Here is a 20,640-nt window from a genome sequence, read left to right on the forward strand (position 1 = left end):
AGTTATTGTGGGGCTGTTGCAGGAGGCAGCAATGTCACTTTTTTGTTAAAAGTTGTACAGTATATGTCCATAACGGCCCGTTACCTAGATTAATGCTAGGCTGTGGTGAAATGTAACTTCGTTCCCCCTCCTTACCTCTCCAGGGAAAACATGTTCCTTATAAATAGGACATGCCTGTGAGACTGAAATGGTAAGCATAACTGCCTGGTTGCCTTTCTACTGCTATGCTGCCTGCTGCACCAGCTGTTGCATCCATTTGTTTTGACCATGTGATAAAATTGTCTAAAACTTATATTAGCATGTCTTAGGTTTGCTGTTGCTATCCATACATAGCTTCTTCCCCACACCATTTGGCCCCATATGTCTCAAACAATGTCACAGAATAGTTGACTGATATATGTCTATGGTATGAAAGAGCGGATCTCATGCTACATTCTTCAGCTTATTTTAGTCTTCTGAATACTTCTCTGTTGTTGATAGTATATCTTGAATATATGATGGCCAGAAGTAAATACCTCAGGTTTCTCTCATGTAAGTTTAAGCTTAACTCGGCACAAATAAGGGTATCATTACTGTTAAAACTATGGCATAATCTCAGTATATTTATAGTAATAAAGTTAAACAATAATCTCAGATGATCCCTCTGTGTTAAACTAGGGGATGTAATAACACAGATCGCTCATCACTTTCACAGCAGTATTACTTTTCCTCCTCGTCTGTCACTTGTTGGAAATTCTTCTCCAAAGACGGTTTTCTTTTCCCATACGTATGCACTTTTAGTCTGTGCGCTAGATACATCTTGTGTCTTATTGATTTAAAAGTACTTGGCGGCTATTCCTGTACAGCAAGACTCAAGACTTCTGGCTACGTCATGCTGTCACAGTAAGCTTTGTGGTGTTTCCTAATCACAGGCGTCTTGAGAGTTGTCAGCACATCTTACCTATATTAGTGCTGACAGTCCTGCGTCACCACTAGCCAGCCCGGTGACATGGTATTACAGCGCTATTATGGAGTTACTTGACGTAACACTGAGCCAGCAGGTTGGTGAAGAAGAAGTGACTATGCTTCTTATTTCCCGTCAGTCTAGAGCAGATACAAAAGCCTGTGAAAGCTCTGATCTCACCCTGGCTGACCTGGTAACCCACTGGTTCAGCCTGCCGATGCTTTGCGGATCTAATACACGCACAACACTAGCTTACAAGTCACTTGGAACTGTGACACATGTGCAAACCAGTCTGATCTGACCAACACCACACAATACATCACAATAATGAATATTTGTTTGCTCAATACATCAAAACCATCTTACAAAGACAACAAAGCATACATAGGATTACAATACAAAGATCAAAATGACTCATGCATAACTAAAATATCTATAATATTTGACCATTTTTATATTAAATGCTATTTCATACAGGCTTGTATCAGAGTATAGCATATATACAAATAAGCAATCATGCTCCTGCAAAGTTCAGTACAGGAACAAACCTGAAACATGCAATTACCTCTAAATCGAAATCAGACCCAACCCAACATGTATGTCCTTGACCATGCCGGCAGGCCAACATCGGGTAAACATATAGGCTATGTAGCCATTCACTCTAACGCTCATCCACATTTAAGCAGGGCTTACAGAATGTCTGACCATACTGTGCCATTAATATGCGCAAAACATGAAAAGTGAAAAGTGACACAGAGACTAATGATTTTATGCAAATCTATTAACATATCAACTTTCCAGATGCAGTCAGCTGCATTCTCAATTTGGACATAATAATTACATGTGATAAAACTGTGCTAGTTCCAATGTTTCAAAAACTCCTTTCTCTGTCTGCTAGACTCTGACCCACATCACATTTAAATTCTTTGATATTGAATATTATTAATGTGCTACTGTAGACAACACTGTAGTAACAGCTAATCTGATTTGTCTTTCCCACAGGGCTCCAGAGATTATTTTGGGATTGCCGTTTTGTGAAGCCATAGACATGTGGTCCCTGGGCTGTGTGATAGCTGAACTTTTTCTGGGTTGGCCCCTTTACCCAGGGGCCCTGGAGTATGACCAGGTAAGCAACCATGTTTTCACCACCCACTTTTTAACCACCATTACCATTTCATATCCTTCTGCAGTGTTTTTCTACTTCTAGATTCCTTCTGTGAGTTAGTATGTGAGATTTTGTGTGTTTGTTTTCAAGGTTGCACACAATTTAATTCAATTCTATTACAGCCCTTCCCTCATGTTCCTAACTCTGACTCTGCTGTTGAAGTTTGAAGGATATGTGATCCATGTCTACTTTAGTATAAATCTCCCAAAAAAGTGTTTAAGAATTAGTTGGAACGAGAAGCTGGAAAAGGCTTAAAAAGGCTCAAAAGGGAGGCAGGAACATTCAGCAGCAGGGTTTGGGACAGCTGGAATGAAGCTAGGGCAGGTTTACAACATTATCATAGTGTGTACATGTTGAAAAATGTGTTATTTTAATCTCTTTGAGATCTAGGGAGATCTAGGCCTAATACCGTCTTAAGGGTACTGAAGGGATTTTCTGTGCAAGGATGGCATGGATAGGAGGGAAACCTCTGAGTTTACGGAAAGAAAACTTCTGTGCATGATTACAGAAGATAGAAAAAGGCAAGTGATGGATTGCTTGAATGAAGAAAGAGACAGAGGGCTCAAGTGACTTAAAATAACTAATTATTCCCATATTTACTGATTCCTTGGTGACGTTTCTATCCTGAGAATTGTCTCAGCTAGTGTCTGAGACAGTGAGCAGAAAGGCATATGCTTGTAATAGATAGTATGTCTGTGAAGATGTCTACCCCTCTCAGCGGAGCCCTTCCCAGGACTAGACTGATCTGGGCTTACATTGAGCGGCTTTCCCCTGCCCTGGAGCACTATCTACTTAAAGCCTGCCAAAAGAGCTCCAGTCAGATCCTGCTCTGCTGAATGCAGCATCCTACGTTACAGCAGCCAGCCCCACTGCATACTGCACTCATACCAAAGTATATTTATGGCCTGGCATCGTTTTCCACTCTGCCCAGGACAGAGACTGGGGAGATAACTCAACACCTCCGAAAGATATTTGACTTAAGCGCAGCACCAACCAGTCAGCACATCGAAAAGCAGCTTTAGAGATACGTGAGGGGTGCCGCCTCCTTAATTTAGAAAGGGAGGTTAGGATCTGATGAGGTGATGAGGGCAGATGGGATAAATTGGACATAGAGAAGTAGTGTGAGAGACAATGAATTGAAATAAAAAGCAAGATAACGGCTTGCTTGAGGAGGAACCTGTAGAATATTCTACAATAGTACTGAGATCAAAGTCTACTTATGTAAGTGTGACTAATTTTGAACCCAGATACAATGTAAACAGGTGCAGTGGGATGTGGCAGAGGGTATGAAGAGATTGCGTTAGATTTAAGCATGTTTGATCTTGCCCCTATCATGTTATAGTTTTGTATTTCCTGTGGAATAAAATACATCCATAAGTTGGATGTGGGATGACTGAACTTACAAGCCTGGCCCATTTTAGCAGTATGGTGATGTAGTAACATAGACACCTTCGCTAGAGGATCCCTGTTGTAACCCTCATGCCTTTAAAAAAAATAAAATAAAATTGACAGTCACTGTGATATTTGACAGGAATGTATATGGTATTAGTACTTAAGTGTGCTTTGACACCCACCCCCATACAGGAAACACTTTTTCTTTGCCAAGCTACCCACTGACAGGTTATTTCTTTGGTCATGGAATTGCCAAGTGAATGAGGAAAACCACCCAGTGCTCTTTTATAGGACTGCTTTCTGAAGGTGTTAAACTCCTAAGGAAGCATAGTCATATGTATATAAGGACAAATAAAGCTCTTCAGTCTTAATTTTCTTGTATTTCCAGAGGATATAATAGCAATATAAGTGCAACCTCAAACCTTTTCTTCTGCTTTTCACAGATACCCACAGTGTTAGTGGTGACGGACAAATGTGGCGTAATATGGCATAAATTTGCTTTAAAGTCACATGAAGTTGTGTTTGTTGACAAAGTTATTTATGATTCAAAATAAAAATAAGCTCCTCAAATAGACATCCTTGTTTTTCTGCTGTATCTGCCATGATTTATTGGTTTCTATTGTAACACCTAAATAAATTTAATTTGTGGTAGATTGTTACTTATTTTAAGCAATAAAAATTTTCTACCATATGGTAGAAAATTTTTATTGCTTAAAATAAGTAAGCAATAAAAATTTTCTACCATATGGTAGAAAATTTTTATTGCTTAAAATAAGTAACCATCTGATTGTGTCAGTAAACACATGGGCAGCTGACTGCTGGTGAAGTGTCATCCAGGGGCCACAGGGTGATCTGGCTGGAGCTGACTGAGCTGCTGCCTCCCCCTCCTTCCCCCTTTTCTTCTTCTTATCTTTCTGTGTAGGGGTCTTGTTCCATCCCACACAGCATATTGTATTTATAACTCTGGCTGTTTTTCCTCCCCTTTTGCTCTCCCCTCTCCTTACCTCAGCCCCCAGTCACACCATCTTTTACCTCACTAGTGCAGCAGGTGACTGCTCACCCCTTTGATTTGACAAACTTCCTGCTTCAATCAGCATGTCATTAAGAATGGCTATGATTAGCCTTGGTGCTGTAGCCCTTGGTGTGAGTCCATTCCCCCATATGCTTATATTGTTGATCTTTCTTTATGCCTTCTTTACACTCTCTCTCGCGTTTCTCTGACTAACAGTATAAGTGGTGCAAATATGGGATTCATGTATGTGTTTTTTTGTTTGTTTGTTTGGTGCTTGGCCTAGCTAGAAAACCAAGGAATCTAGGCAAGACCAGAAGAAGGAAAAATGATTTGGGTTTTTAATTATCAAGGCTCTGAAGAAGTTTTCTCTTGGTGAGAGGCTACAAACTGTACCCCAGTGTCTATTAAATGATAGTCACAAATGTCAAGGGGACTCTTTGTACAATGGTTATCCAGAGAGTGTAAATGCATTGTCCTAAGCTGAGATGTACTTTTATCTGTTGCTGTGAGCAATAAATGCATCTTTTATACTGTATTATCTGGACTGCCATAAAATAAAGACTGTCTGTGCTATGGGCTCTTCAGCAGGCCCAGGCTTGCTAGATAGTTGTTTTGTGAAGCAGTAGCTTTACACCAATGATCTCACTGGTTTGTGAGATCGCTGCAGAGACACGCCTTCCAGGAAAAAAATAAGGGTTTTCCCGTCACAAGAATTTTCCCACCAACCCACTTACACTGACTGTGCTCCTTTGTGTGTATGTTGGTATTTACATAGTGTTGTCGAACTAGAGTAGAGCTGTATTATGAAGATGGAAGGAGGGGATTTTAGTTTTATTTTGCTGAAATTGACAGTGTCAGTAATGCTTGGCATACTGTGTTATGAGTAGTGGTGAATGGCAGGCAAGACAGGAAACAAGAGAATGGGAGGTTGATATATTGTACATGAACATGTACTGAGAATGACTAAACAAAGGGAGAAATGGCAGTGACGCAAAGTGTTTTATAATACTTGGATCATGTTATGCTTTGAGATAAACAAGGTTTTCTTCATCTTCTCATCTAAACCTCTTAGCGAACAAATTGCAATGATCACTCATGCCATCAAAATCCCAGGGAATGTATTGCTTTATCATAACCTCATCTACAGCCCAGTAACATGAACATAAGTCCCACCCACACACAGGCACATTGCAGTATTTGCACCTCAGCAACAAGCCAATATAAGCTAGAGCTTTGTCCCAACATTGTGCTGCAGAAAAAGCTGAAACAGATCCAACTTTTTCCTGCACAACGCTGTGTTGTTTTGGCAGAGCCCCCCATGGTTCCAGTGGCAAATGTCTGTGTAAATCCAGCCTAATGGTTGTTGTCATTTACACTTGGGTGTGATTGACGTCAGTCAGGCTTCTCACTGATCTCCTCACATAAACCTGTGTGTGACATTTCTGCCCAACAGCATCTGACTGATAAGCAAAATTACCAAGCAAAGCATTTGGCATTGAGACCATAGGAACCTTGTTATCAGAGTTTATATGAAAAGTCCCTGACACCTTTTACAAGTTGTGCTTAGTAAGGGCCACGAGTCTAGCCATTTATCAGATATGTCACACAGTCGTTCACACACGCTTTTGTCACTGGATGACTTTAAAAGTTATCATCGGTACTCAAGTCTGTCAATACAAAGTGCTGCAGTGATAGAGAAATTACCAAGAATTATAAACAAATGTTTATAATTTAGAGTGATGAGTGATTTGAAGTTTTATTTTTTCATGATGTTGTTCTTGTATTTTGTATTTTGTATTTTTGTTTATGCCCGTTTATCATTACCTTCCCTTCTTATATCCTACAGATTCGCTACATTTCTCAGACCCAAGGTTTGCCAGGAGAACATTTATTGAATGCAGGGACAAAGACAATGCGGTTCTTTTGCAGAGAGTCTGAATCACCTTATGCAGCATGGAGACTAAAGGTGAGGAGGAATTGCACACTTATTGCACAAACTAGTTATTGCCTATTATTTTAAAAGCTAACCTGTACCCTTGTTGTGCTTTACTAAAACCTAATAGGGAAATTTTCTTCCTCCCTCTGGGCAAACAAAAGGCCCCTATTACACTGCATCTCCAAGGTGGATTTACGCCACCAATATTCCACCATACTGTTCTAGATAAAACCTACCAAGGTTGCATGGGGGTCTTTGCGAGCTTAAGCAGCCTCGAGAAGTAGTGGCAGAGGCGTGGCAAGTTTGCCCCTTGCCTGTGTGAAAGAGCTGAGGTGGCGCCAGGGGTTGGGGGAAGGGGTGTGAACTTTTAATGACGTTTTATTATGAGACCAGCTACCAGTGTTGTTTCACTGGAAGAAAGGCAGTGTTTATGACATGATTTCAACTCAAGTACAGTTGTCACACATACATACAGTACAATACAGCTACGGATTCTAGGCAAAGAGGACAAAGGACAGTAGTTCTGTAGTAGACAGTAGTAAAGATGTAATGATAACTTTCCTGAAAGAAATCAGAGGCATGCAAAGAAAGGTTAGCTCTTAAGATTATCCATTCATGAACTACTCCTGCTTATCCTTTAGGGGATCACTGGGGAGCTGGAGTCAACCCCAGCTGACACTGGAAAACAGGCCCCAGCCATGTCACCAACTGTTTATATTCACAGTGTGTTAGTCACATTGCTTTGCATACTGTGTATCATTTTGGGTTTCCTTTAGTTTGGTCTTCAGTATGACCAAATATTTGTTTCACAATATATTTTTAAGAATTCTGACAGTTTCACAAGCAGCAGCAAGTTTGGCTTGCCAGACTTAATATAATATTTTTAGTCCTTAACATGCCGTTCGATGGTGTAATTTTATAAACGTGCAGTAATCAGTGTAACAGACTCTGTTGGTGCTGTGATGTTTCACCCTGTTAAAAGAGAGTAAGTTGTGAAAGATTAGAATTGCTCTATTATAAAGTTATAACCATGAGAAAGACGTGTAAGCATCAACAATGGGATTCCCCTCCCCATGTGTGCTCCACAGCACTCTGTGCTGCATTGGCAAACAATATTATACAATTTCCTGCCTAATGAAGTATTATAACTGTTGTCTCAGCAATGTGATGGTATGACTGTATATGGATAATTCATACTCTATGGAACATTATAACTGGTATACTGGATAAATTAGTATACTTCCCAGCACAAGTTTCTATAAATGAGAAAATTTATCAACAGATAAAACCAGATTGAAAACCATAAATGGAAGTGAATTCAATTCTCACTAAAGTCTTTTTTTGCAGTCAACAGATGAGCATGAGACGGAGACAGGGATGAAATCAAAGGAAGCAAGGAAGTACATCTTCAGCTGTTTGGATGACATTGCGCACGTATGTTTAGCGGCATGGACCACGATGTTCTTAACTAGACTCCAGAGAAAGTTCAGAGCAGATGCCTTGAGGCTGTAAAAAACAGCATCTTCATCTTATTCCTGTAAAAGAAAACAGTAACTCTTAGCTTAACTTCCCTTCAGTTAGATGCTACACCTAAATAAAAAAAAGAATCAAAGTTCAGCTTTCACTCACTATTCTGTGTAACAGCAGACCACAGATGGAAATTCCCCAGCAAATAATACTTGTTCTGTTCTGTACTTTTGTATGTCAGATTCATGTGAACTCCTGACAGTTAGTAATGGCTTATCATTCTCAGGAAATAAGTATTAACATAATCATCTGATTATTCATACATATAGAATGGTGTTTTGTAACAGTTTACATGAGTTGGAAAACATATATTGTGTATTCAGAGTGTGTTCCAACCAGAAAATATGTGTACACCAGGTGAACTTGGTGATGAATCTGGAAGGTAGTGACTTGCTAGCGGAGAAGGCAGACCGGCGAGAGTTTGTGAGCCTGCTGAAGAAAATGTTGTTGATTGATGCTGAGGAGAGGATTGCCCCCACCGAAGCTCTCGGCCATCCCTTTGTGACAATGCAACATCTATTTGACTTTCCCCATAGCAACCAGTAAGACTGCTTTGCCTTAGATTTTCAGACTTTTCAATTTGACCTTCCTACATAAATTGAACTCTCCATGTGTCATCTTCTCTAGTGTGAAGTCATGTTTCCACATCATGGATGTTTGCTGGACTCGTCCCAGTGCATATGAGGCAGCCAACAGAAATAAGGGTCCTTTCATCAGACCTGTGACCACGACAACTGCTCCCTCAGTCAACCACCCCTTCAGCAAGATGACTGGTGTCCACACTCAAGTAAGTTGGTCAAAATATGTTTGCATCATGAGCAGCCAATTCCATCAATGTTCAGTTGCGGTTTTTGTACACTTAATAGTTTAGTAGAAAGCAAACAGATCAAGGAATGAACACATTCTGCAACAAGGGAACTAACTATCTAACAAGACTTTTATATTAATTATGTTATTTATTTTACCATTTCCTGAACTGGACATTGAAAAAAGAATTGTGATGAAGTAATCGCAGAAGGTGTAGAATATTGACATGCAGTGTTGTTGTGTTCATCTGCTCCTGTGAAAACTGGCCATGTAGACAATGTCTTTGCCTTTTATTACTTTCATGTGTGCTCACTTGCCCATCTTTATTGCATCTTAGCACTGCTGTCATGGCAACAAAATCACGTCATGTTTCTGAGGTCATGGCAACAGTGCAAATCAGTGTTGTTACTGAGGAGAAAAAAGAAGCTGACCATTTATTTGGCATTGGGTCTTTATAATGCTAAATATCTCAAGGTCTATGAAGAAGCTGCTATATTGCAGATGAAACATGAAAAATGAAAAACTGACCAGTTGTGACACATTACATTTGATACAATATAATAGTGACTACATGCATTTGTTAAAGGAAGTATTCAGATATCTTTACTGCAGATTTAACTTTATATTAAATTTACCTTTGCCTTCAATTTACACCTACTAACCCATAAAGATAATATGAAAAGTAGTCAGACCCCGTATTCAGTTCTTTGCAGAAGCCAATTGGTAGCAATGACGGCTTTGAGTTTTGTTGGTTAAGACAAGTTTTGCTCAACAAGCCAGTTTATCCTTATTGTTTTCAGCAGACCCTGAACTGACCCTGACAGGTTTTTTTCAACAGATGTTCAGTGCTGTTCAAGTTTGGACCTTGGTTGGGCCACTCAAGCACAGTCATGTGGCTTTTCACTCTTTTTTTGGTGGGGGAACCATTGACCCAAATATACTGAAGCAGACTCATTTTGACTGCAGCACGATTACTAGTTATGGTACTCTTAGATTTAGATATAAGCTAAAATCTTCCTTTGTCTGGTCTTCATGAAGTCCTGAAAAGATGCTTCATACATCTGCTTAAATTCAGCAGATATCTCCATATGTCTGCTACTGAGTATCACCATAACTATATACAGTTAAATTTTGTAAGGTCTTAAACCTTACACTGTATAGTGGCTTGAGATGACTTCTGTTGTGATTTGGCGCTATACAAATAAAATTGAATATGCTGATGTTGGAGAATATTTCCTCTCATATACTCAGAGTCCTTGTGTTTTAAATGGCTTTTGGAAAACTCCAAGCAAGCAGAAGCATCAGTTTGTATTTCATCAGTACAGATTATATAGATAACAACTCGGAAGCTCTGTAATTGCTATTAAGAAATGAAAACTGATTAAATAATATTTGATCACATGCCTTCCATAATAAAACTACTTGGTTGTGTCGACATTGTGGCTTTAGGAGGATCGTCTCAAAGGCTTCTTTGTTTTTACTATGATGTGTATGGGGGCTGGGCTACATACAAGAGCTGTAGCAGAACAATATGGGCCTAGTTCTCATTATTCAATATATGTGATTATAGCCAGGCACAAGAGCAGCAGCGCAGAAGCAGAGGCACATGTTTGACTGTTCTTTGTATCCCTCAGGCCTGTCTGGAGAAGTAAGTTTGACACTGTTTGACCACTTTTTTTGTTATGTGGTTTTAAAAGAAACCTAAACTTACAGTGCTCGGGTAGCCAAATGGTTACGGTTCATGACATGTAAATGTAGCATCCCCAGTTCAACTGTGGCGATCCAATACAGGCAATAAATGTCTAAGAATTTGGGTTATCAGCCTAAGATTTGCCTGTCAGATTATCTAATCGTCCAATCAGAACATCAACAGAATAAGAGCAATTTTAATGAGATGAAAGTTTTAATACACATTTAATAATTTCCTTTTCCTATTGGAATCCTTTGAGCTTAAATCTAGGCTTTGATTAAGTACCCTGAACTTTGGAATAGATTATCCATGTGTTGTAAGTCATAATGGCGATCTACAAACACTGAGCCAAACAAGCCACCATCTTTCAAATTAAAAGCCTAAAGTTGAGATGCCACCATCTTCTGGCTTTTTAATGCTGCTAATGGTCATTTTAAGACATATCACTCTATTTTTCCAGGGGTTAGCCCAAGCAGCTCCGTCTGTAATGCACCCTGGGATACCACTGCCAACAGGAGGTGGGCAGTTTGGATGCAATGAGTCATTTCAGCAGGCACTCATCCTATGTCCCCCAGCCATACAAGGTATGATGTGCAAACTTTGACTTTAATTGCTTAGTCTAGTTGTTAAACTAAATATTTTGAATATATAACTAATATTTTAGTTTTAAAATATGTTCTTGCACATTGTCTCTGCAGGAATCCCTCCCAACACAGCTAAACCAACTGGCTACTCTGTTCGAATGGAGGCTTCTGTGCCTCTTGTCACTCAAGCACCCCCCATCCAGCCTATACAAATCAGGCCTGGAGTCATCACACAGGTAAGTGTTTGTGAGTAATAGCACTGGAGTTCAGATAACATAGACTGTGATGGAGGGACAGCTTGGTCTAATTATGAAGTAAATCGATTGATAAAATGTCATATTGGCATATTATTTATTGTTAAAATTAATGTACAATGCTATAAAAAAGATTAGAGTGTGTATTTAGGACTGTCTTTTTGAGAACTGGTTTTTATTTTGGAAGTGAAACATTTTAGGAACGTCCCTCACTTTTCAATACAGATTCATGGGCTGGGAGTTGGGACTTGATTTTAGGGCATAGGTTAGCTATTTGTGAGGAGTGAGATTAGAATTCTGTGAATGTCTCCACCATGATATAAATACGTGTGTGTGTGTGTGTGGGTGTGTGTGTGTGGGTGTGTGTGTGTGTGTGTGAGTGTGTGAGAATAAAGTTCAAAATTCAGCCTGCATGCTGATAAGAGCATGATTGAGAGGAATATTACTAGATAAATCTGTTTTGTTTCTCTGCGCTCCATCAGGCTTGGTCCAACCGTGCACAGCAGATCTTGATGCCCACTTGGCAGCATGTCACATCAGTGCCCCCACCACCAACTACGTTGGCATCAGACACTGTGGCGGGCTCACAGAGACTGGGTGACTGGGGGTAAGTAATTAGTTTGTCTGTTTACAGAGTGTTACAGAACCTTGTCTTTTTTATACATTATCTGGATCCTTTAATTGTGTATTTATGCTTCGAATATGTTATTTATATAAAACTAAAATCTATTACTATGGTAGCTTTGCTATGCACACCCATGGGATCGGCTGTATTGCTCTGATACAGCATACAGCGTGCTTGCTCCTCTGAATGTTAATGATCGATGACTCATATATGTCCTTTGAGACCAGTGGCTGAGACAATTTTGTCAGTAATGGTGCTAAAGGCTTTTGGCTCAATTTGCAATGTTCTGTTTTCTTAATACAGGAAAGTGCGTCCTCATGGCAACCATTACAGCTCCATGATTGCACACCCTCAGCCATTCTTAACCAACCAAATGACCATGTCCACCCACCAGCCAATCAACATAGGCATTGCACATGTGGTGTGGCCACAGCCAGCTGCCAACAAGAGAACCAAGCCTTGTGTGAACAGGTATGCCTTATGCAGCTCAAACACATGTACAGTAGGTATGTATACTAAAACATGTTTCTCCTCGCTGAATGTAACATATTTGTTTCCTTAGGGGCAGCAACTTCTCCCAAAACACAAACATCCAAAATTTAGTATGCCAGTCCCCAAAGATGGCCGATACAGCAAAGAATGTGGAGGAAGTAGAGGAGGAAAAAGCCAGATGCCCAGAGGAAGGAAACGCAGTTGGAGGAGAGCAAGGAGGAGAGCAGGTAGAGGATGATGACGATAACTGCTGTAAAGTGGAGCCAGAGTGTGAGGAGCTTTCAGTCTCGCAGGAGCAGCGACAGGCCATGGTGATCTCTGACCTAGCTAGCCCAACTGTTAGTGTCATCAGTATCAGCAGTGATGAAGAGGAGAGCACACAAAGACACTCAATGGGGGAGTGAGTACTAACATTCCCTATACTCTGTTAATTACTACTACTCTCTTACTTGCAAGATATTAGTGTCTAATTGGTTGCATTCATTTTATTGCTTGATGGACAGATGTAAGGGTAATGCAGATTGTGAAGCGTGTCAGAGCACTGTCAGTATGGAGAGAGTCTGTTCTCTCAGCAGTCCAGACAGCACGCTCAGTACCAGCTCTTCAGCCTCAGCACAGTCCAGCACATCACCCTGCAAACACCCCAACAGGTAAAGTTGGGTCAAATGTAGATTCAAGCAAATGTTCTACAAATGTTTTGCTTCTTTGCTACACTACAACAATAATGAACATATCTGTAACCTCCGGTCTAATCGCAGTATGTCAGACGACGAACAGGAGAGTGGTTGTGACACAGTGGACAGCTCGCCTGCCTCAGAAGCTTCTGGCCATAGCAACAGTCCCTTCACAGAGCGACGCTACATCACTGACAGCAACCAGAACTGTGAGCCCCGTGTTGCATGTGTTGCCCCGGAGACTGAGCCCAGCAAGCCCACAGTTCGTACTGTTGTGGTGCCTCCAATGAGGGTGCAGAATAACAACAACAACCCTGTCACTGAAACATCTGGCAACTCAGGTAAACATATATAAGAGATATGATGTGCTGGTTAAAAAACATACATTTATTGTGCCTTATTTACTCATTTTACTCGGTTATCCATTAGGTGTCAGGCCTAAAGACTGAAATCTGTGCTTAGACAATCAAACAAATGTTTCTAAATCTGAATCGTTGTAATACCAAAGCAGGTGATAAGGCACCTTTTCTTCTATGTTTCTTAAATCCACTCGGATAGTACACTTGACTCAAACACTTGCAAGTCATCTGAGTGGATCAGGATTAGAAGACAGGCAGGCAAGTGCATGAGTAGGTCACACTAGCTCAAAGGTCCAGTCACCACTGCTGTTGTCTGCTCCACAGGTCACATGGGTTGGGATTACACTGTCTTAGTAGGCCACAGAAGTTCTCACAGGTGATTATGGGTGACCTGCCCTGACGTATCTGCTCTGATCTCTGAGTGGATATTTGTTTGCTGTCAACACTTCTTACTTTGGCTCTAGACTTACTCTGAGAGTCCCTGTATGTGTGTGACTTTGCACTTCATAAAGCTACATAAGACATGCGTAACAGCCCTAAAAAATATACTCGGATGCCAACCAGCTAACTTACGGCTGTCATGAACAAATGTTAGGTCAACCTTCAGGTATTAAAATGGAGTTACGCATGCTGTATGTGGGCTCTATAACAACTGTGGTTGGTGCGACATCACTGTCTCTTCCAGCACCAGCGTGCATTTAAGACTGCCCTTTTTATAGCTCTTTTAAAGTGTAGGGTTCAACTGTAAACCCTCACAAAATCATAAAGACTCGTATCACCTTTCATGCAAAGGCTTCTCCCTCCCCAACCCTAAAAGTATTGCAACTATAGCCCCACATAAAAGGGCAGAGCTTGCTATTCTAGTGCTACCATGTGTATTTATAGTTGATGGTCTGACCCCACTATAAGCTCTATGAATAAGCTTAGTTACACCCCCTGATCACCCAAATATTTCTATTTATAATCTAGATCATATTCTCAGACAGATGCCACCGTGTTTAAAGGTTTCAAACTGATCAAACAGCTGAAATTGCTGACAAGCCTACAAAGCCTCCTGCCACAAATATTATTTTATTGTTGTGTCACTTCTGCATTTGTAGTTCAATCCATTCTCTGGTTGCATCTCTTTTTGCCTTCGTTGTCGTTTGCATTTCGCTGATAGTGGGACGGAATTAACATGCCCTCCTCACCTCTCTGTTTCTCTGTGCATCCTTTTTTACATGACGTTCTACCTCAGTCTTAGAGTCTTCATGCCAGTCCAAAGGACGAGGCATTCCTGGGCGACAGCATCATCACTCCACCCCCCTCCTCAACAGGCCACAGAAGATCCCCCCTGCATTCCAGCCCCAGCAGCAGCAGCCTATAGGCTTTGGGCAGGTAAGCATGTGCAGTAATATATTTTAACTAGTATAGTACAGTAAAGCACAGTACACAAAAGCAAAGACACATATACGCTTGAATTTGTCAATCTCTCTTTTTGTTAAAATGTGAAGGAGCTGGCTCACTGTTAACAGCGAATGTGAATTTACAGGATAAAGACGACATTTCAACTGCAAATACTAACCAAAAGCCATTTAATGCTGTAAATGTAACTTGAATCTGCTGCAGTAGCTTTTGTTGCTAACAAATCCAGCAGCTCTACATGCACCTGATGGGTGAATGTTTCCAATTGTGTTAAAGGGTGAAGGCATTTTACTGTAATACTGCTTAGTTCCTGTATTGCCAGTAACAAAAAGTGAATAAATAAAACGCATTGCAAGGTTACACACAAAATGATAATGGGGAGATGTGGTGACTGTTAATGACTGATTAGAGACACATTGCAGATATGCAAAAACATTGAAAACAGCAGCATCTAGTGGCTCTAAAAGAGTAATTTGGTTGATTTTAAGTGACCTTACTGAGCCAGATGGTGGTGTTCTGTCTTTTAGGTGCAGCATTTCGGTTCCTGCCATCAGGAATGGAACGGCAACTTTGCCCACCGGAGACCACAGGCCTATATCCCTCCCACCATGCATGGGCACACATTCACTCTGTCCCACAGCAGCCCAAACCACACTACGGGCCCCCACCCTCACCTTGGGGGCCACCCGCACTCCCAGGCCACCTTACTGTCCTATCCCACGACTGGTCCGCTGGTCACAGCTGCACCCGTGGCCCACCTCCTTGCTTCCCCTGGCTCCTCCCGCCCCGTCCTCCAGCCCACCTACAGCATCTCCCACCCAGCAGGCATAGTGCACCAGGTCACAGTGGGCATCAACCCCCGTCTGTTGCCCTCTCCTACCTTGCACCCCCAGGGCCAATTCAAGCCCCTCTTTCCCCCACACTCCTACATTGCTTCGCCGGCCTACACCAGTTTCCCTCTCAGCCCTACCAAAATAAACCAGTACCCTTACATCTGAGCATGGCTGCTCAGATACCCATCATACCACCTGAGGGCTAAGTGGGGAGGGTGAATTTTATCTTAAACCACAAACAACATGGTTTTAATTTCCAAAACCATGGCACAACCACAGAGAAAGCAAGCTATTTTTTGAATCATGTAGACTTGGGTGAAATTGAACTTCAAGCTTTAAAAAAAAAAAAGAAAAAAAAAGCGTTCTAATGGTGGAGGTGATTTGGGCAAAAATTAAGAAGGAAATAATGTATGAATGATTGAATGAAAGAATGAATGAGTAGTTAAACTCACACTTAATGTGTTTTGCACATTTGATATATCTTTGCATTGGATCTTCTACGAATACTCCTCAAAACAGGTAAATAATTGGGGTGGTGTTGAATAGTTAGACTTTGCACCCCTGATCTCAGCTATTTTTCTATATTGCCTTCTTATGTGTGCAAGACACATCCATATTTGTAAAGCCATCCCAGTCTCTAGCTCTAGATCGACAGATGCACATGTCCACAGTATATGTTGTACTGCGTTTGAAGTATTTGTACCTTTTCGGTGTCTTTTGGTGTTAGCAATGTCAAGTCAATTAACCGATTTAAATAGGGTTGTTCCTCACGCTGCATGTGGTCTTGCATGAGCAAAAATGTAAACGGAAAGATGCATTGACGTTGCTCTTATTGTTTGTGTCACAAGACTCGCTGCATTGTATAACTGTCCCCAGCCATAGTGCCTTACATATTTGAGGTTGTTAATGTTACTACTTATATATGACTATATACATGAATATTAATGTACTGGACTGCAGCACTTGAAATTCCAATCAGTCGATGCATCCTATGTATGAGTATATATATGCACATGTGTATATGTCCATGCATAGCCTGCATGGATGTGATGTATCGCGGATAGCGGTGCTTATTTTCTGGAGTCAGTGTATATTTCAGTGTGTAGTGAGTTAATTTTCTGTTCTTTCGAGAAGAACGGCATGCTTTGCTGTTGCGAATGCTTGCTGTTTCATTAAAATGTTCGTTTGTTTCCGTTCTCCCTTTCCCGAATGAACTAGTGTACAAAGTGCAAGTACTGAGTATTGCTTAATATTTGATAATCACTTTCTATTTAGTGAAACTCTTATTACTAACAGTATTTGTACTGTTTGATGAAACTGCAATACAATCTAAATAGTCGTTGATTATTTTTTCTTTTTTGTCTTTGTATTTTCATTTTGAGTGTTTTCACTTTGTTTCTTAGATGTTTAGAAGTGTGGTGGGCATGGCTTTGATTAGGTAAGGAAAAAATGCAAATTAATTCACGGTATGGATTCTTCTAAGCCTGAGCAAACCATGCAGTATTTGATATACACACATATATGGACATATATTATAGAGCTAGATTATTTAGTACAGATGCTTGATAAGGTGTGAGTTAACTGTGTGCAATTCTCTCATTTATGCATGTGTGACAAAGTTAACTTTTCCCTTTACATTATACCATTTGTTAAAGGCTTAAGGCTTACGGTGTCAACTGCTTATTTTATACATTCCGTCAGGGAGGATATATATACATATATATATATATAAAATATATATGTATATATATGATGGTAGCATCATTCTATACACAGTTAATTCAGAAAGTGTTCAGACCTCTTCACTTTTATGCACTTTGAGTCGTAGATTTAATAATAAATCGATAAAATTACCATGTTTGCCCATCGGTCTACGCTAAGTAACCCAACATGGGAACATGATTACAAGAAATCTGAGCAATTACAGCTCCAGGTCTTCTTAAATGAGTCTCTACAATCTTTGCTCACTCGGATTTGGGCAGATTTTCTCAAACTCGATGACATTAGGCGAGAAACAGAGATTTTCTGTGGGGTGACGTCTGAGCTCTGGCTGGGCCACTCAAGGACAGTCAGAATTGTTGTGTAGTCACTCAGCATTAACACGGTGTGTGCAAAAAGAGAATGTGTCTGAATACTTTTTGAAGCCACTGTATATGTAGATATGCTGTGTGTGCATTTTTCTGTTAATTTTACTAGTTACGTGTGTAATTTTTAATTTTATTTTTCGTCTTTTATTTTCAAATGAAGTTGCTTGTGCAGCACCAAAGACTGTAATTCATTTCCTGAGCAAGGTAGCTATTCTGTTTGCGTAGACCTCGGTTATACTGTAGTTGTTGAATGGGGTTACATTAAACAAACAAAAAACGTATTTAAAAACAGCAGAGGTTTTGTCTAGCTTATTGGGCAATTAATAAGTCGTATCATTTCTTTCTTGAATGTATCATAGATAAGCTGCTATATGATGATTGCCACTTCAGTAGCTGTGAAAATATGTGATTTCTCTTGAGTTTAAACCTAGAGTTGCTCTTTTTGTATAGGTCCCTTAATTACCTGAAATAGAAGTGGTTTTGATTTTCGTGTTTTGCGTTCATATTTGGAGTGTCATTGTAACTGCTGTATTGCTGATGATGAACATTAGTTGCATTTGTTGTTTCTCGGGGTGTGTGTTTTTGCATCAGTATTTTATCCTTATTAACCTTTCGGGCTCATCACTGCATATAAATGATGTATCGATGTAACTTAATTTTTTTTTTTTTGTATGTTTTCATATTGACATTTTGTACACATCTAAAGCTGTAGCTTGCAGGATTGATTTAACTTTTTCATTGTATGTATACGCGGTATACAACCAGTACTCTTCAGTGTGAGCACTGTGAGATGCCAGAAAAAAAAATCCATTGTGTTCACTGGAAAGCGTCTGTAATGTTTCCACCCATCACACACTCTTGCCACCAAGCACTCGTACAAGTAGTTAGACTTGTAAGGGTTTCAGTAATTAGACGTGTCCGAAAAGTAAATTTAGCCCAACGTTTGTTCCAAAAAAAATGTTTTACAACTTGTTTTTTACTGAAATTGATTTAAACAAATAATGTATTGCAACCTTTTTTATCTGTTCAATGTTATATCTGGCTAGAATATCAGTTTAACAGTTTGTTAAATCTAAACTGCCTTGTGTTTGGATCGCTCTCCCCTTTATGAGTGTCTCATATCAAAATGATGTTCCGTCAATGCAAAACTGTGGCCATCGTTATGTGTTCCTTACTGAAATTGAGACAGTGTGAGCAGCACTGTGTACGTGCCTTGAGATTCAGAAAGTGAGAATTCCCGATGGTGATTCCTCACCGCTTGTTTGAGGAGGAAGGCATACGATCCAATAACAGTCCTTTACCATGTAGACCCTCTTAAACACAGAATAGGACTTCATCGCAGTGTCACTCCAGGGACTTGTACTCCTCTTATCAGCTTGTAGGCACAACAGAGGACACGTACACGGTGGTGGTTCTCCTCTTGTTTCAGATAGCTGCCACCACCAAAGCCTCTCTGTGATAACACACACACGCACTCACATATTCTTTGAATGATATGACACTCAACGACCTTTGGATAGTCACTCTGGCTGAACAGCAGATGCAATACTTTACATTGTGCGGCCATTGCACCACCAAGTGTTCTTAGATAATCTCCATGCTTTACTTTTGTCTTGCGTGTACACCTACGTTGCTTCGCTCTGCCCAGACGCTGTCTAGTCACAGCAGATTTTCCATCGTGCAAGTTAAGGCTGAGTGGGAGTAACCAGAGCACAGCTGACAACACTGGCCTTTTACAATCAGAGGAGCCACGCTTTATATCCAGGAATAGGCTGCCTGGGTGTTAATTCTGTGTTCTGGATGGAAACTCCTCTGTGAAAAAGATAATTAATTAATTAATTAATGTAGTTTCTCTGCACAGTCCATCGTGAGTGCAGCGCTCCACATTTAAACACTGACGCTGATGTGGTTGTGTGTTTTTTTGTTTTGTTTTTTACCTGTATGCTTTACTGATCACATTGAAATATCATTATGGGAAAGAAAGCTTATGGTGACGAGGCATGAACTTTGCAGATTAGTGCTTGAAATAGTTCCCCAACAATAAGCATGTGAAATGTAATAAGTGTTTTGGTTCCTCCAAAGGTATTCACCAGCAATGCGCCTGCATAAACTCTCCCATACTTGTTTAGGAAAAGAATGGATGCAAGAGGAGAGAAATCTTTAAACTGTTTTTAATTTTCCACACAATTGACACCTTGGTTTATGGATAACTTTTTTAGGATTCATGTAACATTTAACAGATAAAACAGTCATTTGTAAAATTACTAAGTTATGACTTTGATATCAGAAAAAAAAATCCTCTGCTGCGGTATCCTTTAGAAACGTTAATTCAGGGTCTGTATTTGTCTAAATGTGCTACTGTGTTACTATTTGATTTATTTTACTCAAAGCTTTTAATTTCTGGTCATCTGTACCAATATCAGAGTTAATTCATACTGCAAGTTATGGAATCATCTGTTTAGATGCTCATCAAATAGACTTGATCACAAGATCTGAACTGTTACTGTTTAAATACCTGTAGATTTTTGTTTCTTTGTGGCTTTGTTGTTTTGTTTTTGTTCATTTGCTTTGTTTTTTTTTTTATTCTGTGCTACACTAGTTTGCCATGTAGCAATTGCACTGTGCAATATTTACAGTATGAGGACTGGGAAAACTAACTCTATGGATGTGATGTCTCTTTACAGTTTGCGATAGTGTTTCCTCTCTAGTTCTCAGTGATTTAGGTGTGACCAAGCCTTCTCTACTTTGTCACATTAAGCGGGTTTTCCAGGTGACTCTTTTGGTGAGTGTCAAAATAAGACTTTATGGTGTATTATTGTTAAGATTCACTTTGAATTAAAAAAATCTATTGATGCA

At 40.1% G+C, this 20,640-nt stretch overlaps 1 protein-coding gene across 3 annotated transcripts in view; it reads left to right on the top strand.

Moving 5' to 3' along the window:
- The window catches only part of hipk3b (homeodomain interacting protein kinase 3b), a 37,504-nt gene extending 16,864 nt beyond the window's left edge, over window positions 1–20,640 (top strand). The window contains exons 3-17 of one of the 3 annotated variants that reach the window (XM_026377528.1): window positions 1,946–2,069; window positions 6,359–6,478; window positions 7,796–7,882; window positions 8,333–8,517; window positions 8,603–8,762; window positions 10,353–10,430; window positions 10,933–11,056; window positions 11,171–11,292; window positions 11,793–11,917; window positions 12,239–12,406; window positions 12,498–12,827; window positions 12,931–13,077; window positions 13,186–13,442; window positions 14,698–14,837; window positions 15,392–20,640. In XM_026377528.1, the coding sequence (XP_026233313.1) occupies window positions 1,946–2,069; window positions 6,359–6,478; window positions 7,796–7,882; window positions 8,333–8,517; window positions 8,603–8,762; window positions 10,353–10,430; window positions 10,933–11,056; window positions 11,171–11,292; window positions 11,793–11,917; window positions 12,239–12,406; window positions 12,498–12,827; window positions 12,931–13,077; window positions 13,186–13,442; window positions 14,698–14,837; window positions 15,392–15,862 (2,638 nt within the window). In that variant the 3' untranslated portion in view covers window positions 15,863–20,640. The other 2 variants (XM_026377529.1, XM_026377530.1) reach the window with 2 other exon arrangements.

This window comes from Anabas testudineus, chromosome 3 (assembly GCF_900324465.2).
Source record: "Anabas testudineus chromosome 3, fAnaTes1.2, whole genome shotgun sequence".
In the NCBI taxonomy this organism is placed as follows: Eukaryota; Metazoa; Chordata; class Actinopteri; order Anabantiformes; family Anabantidae; genus Anabas; species Anabas testudineus.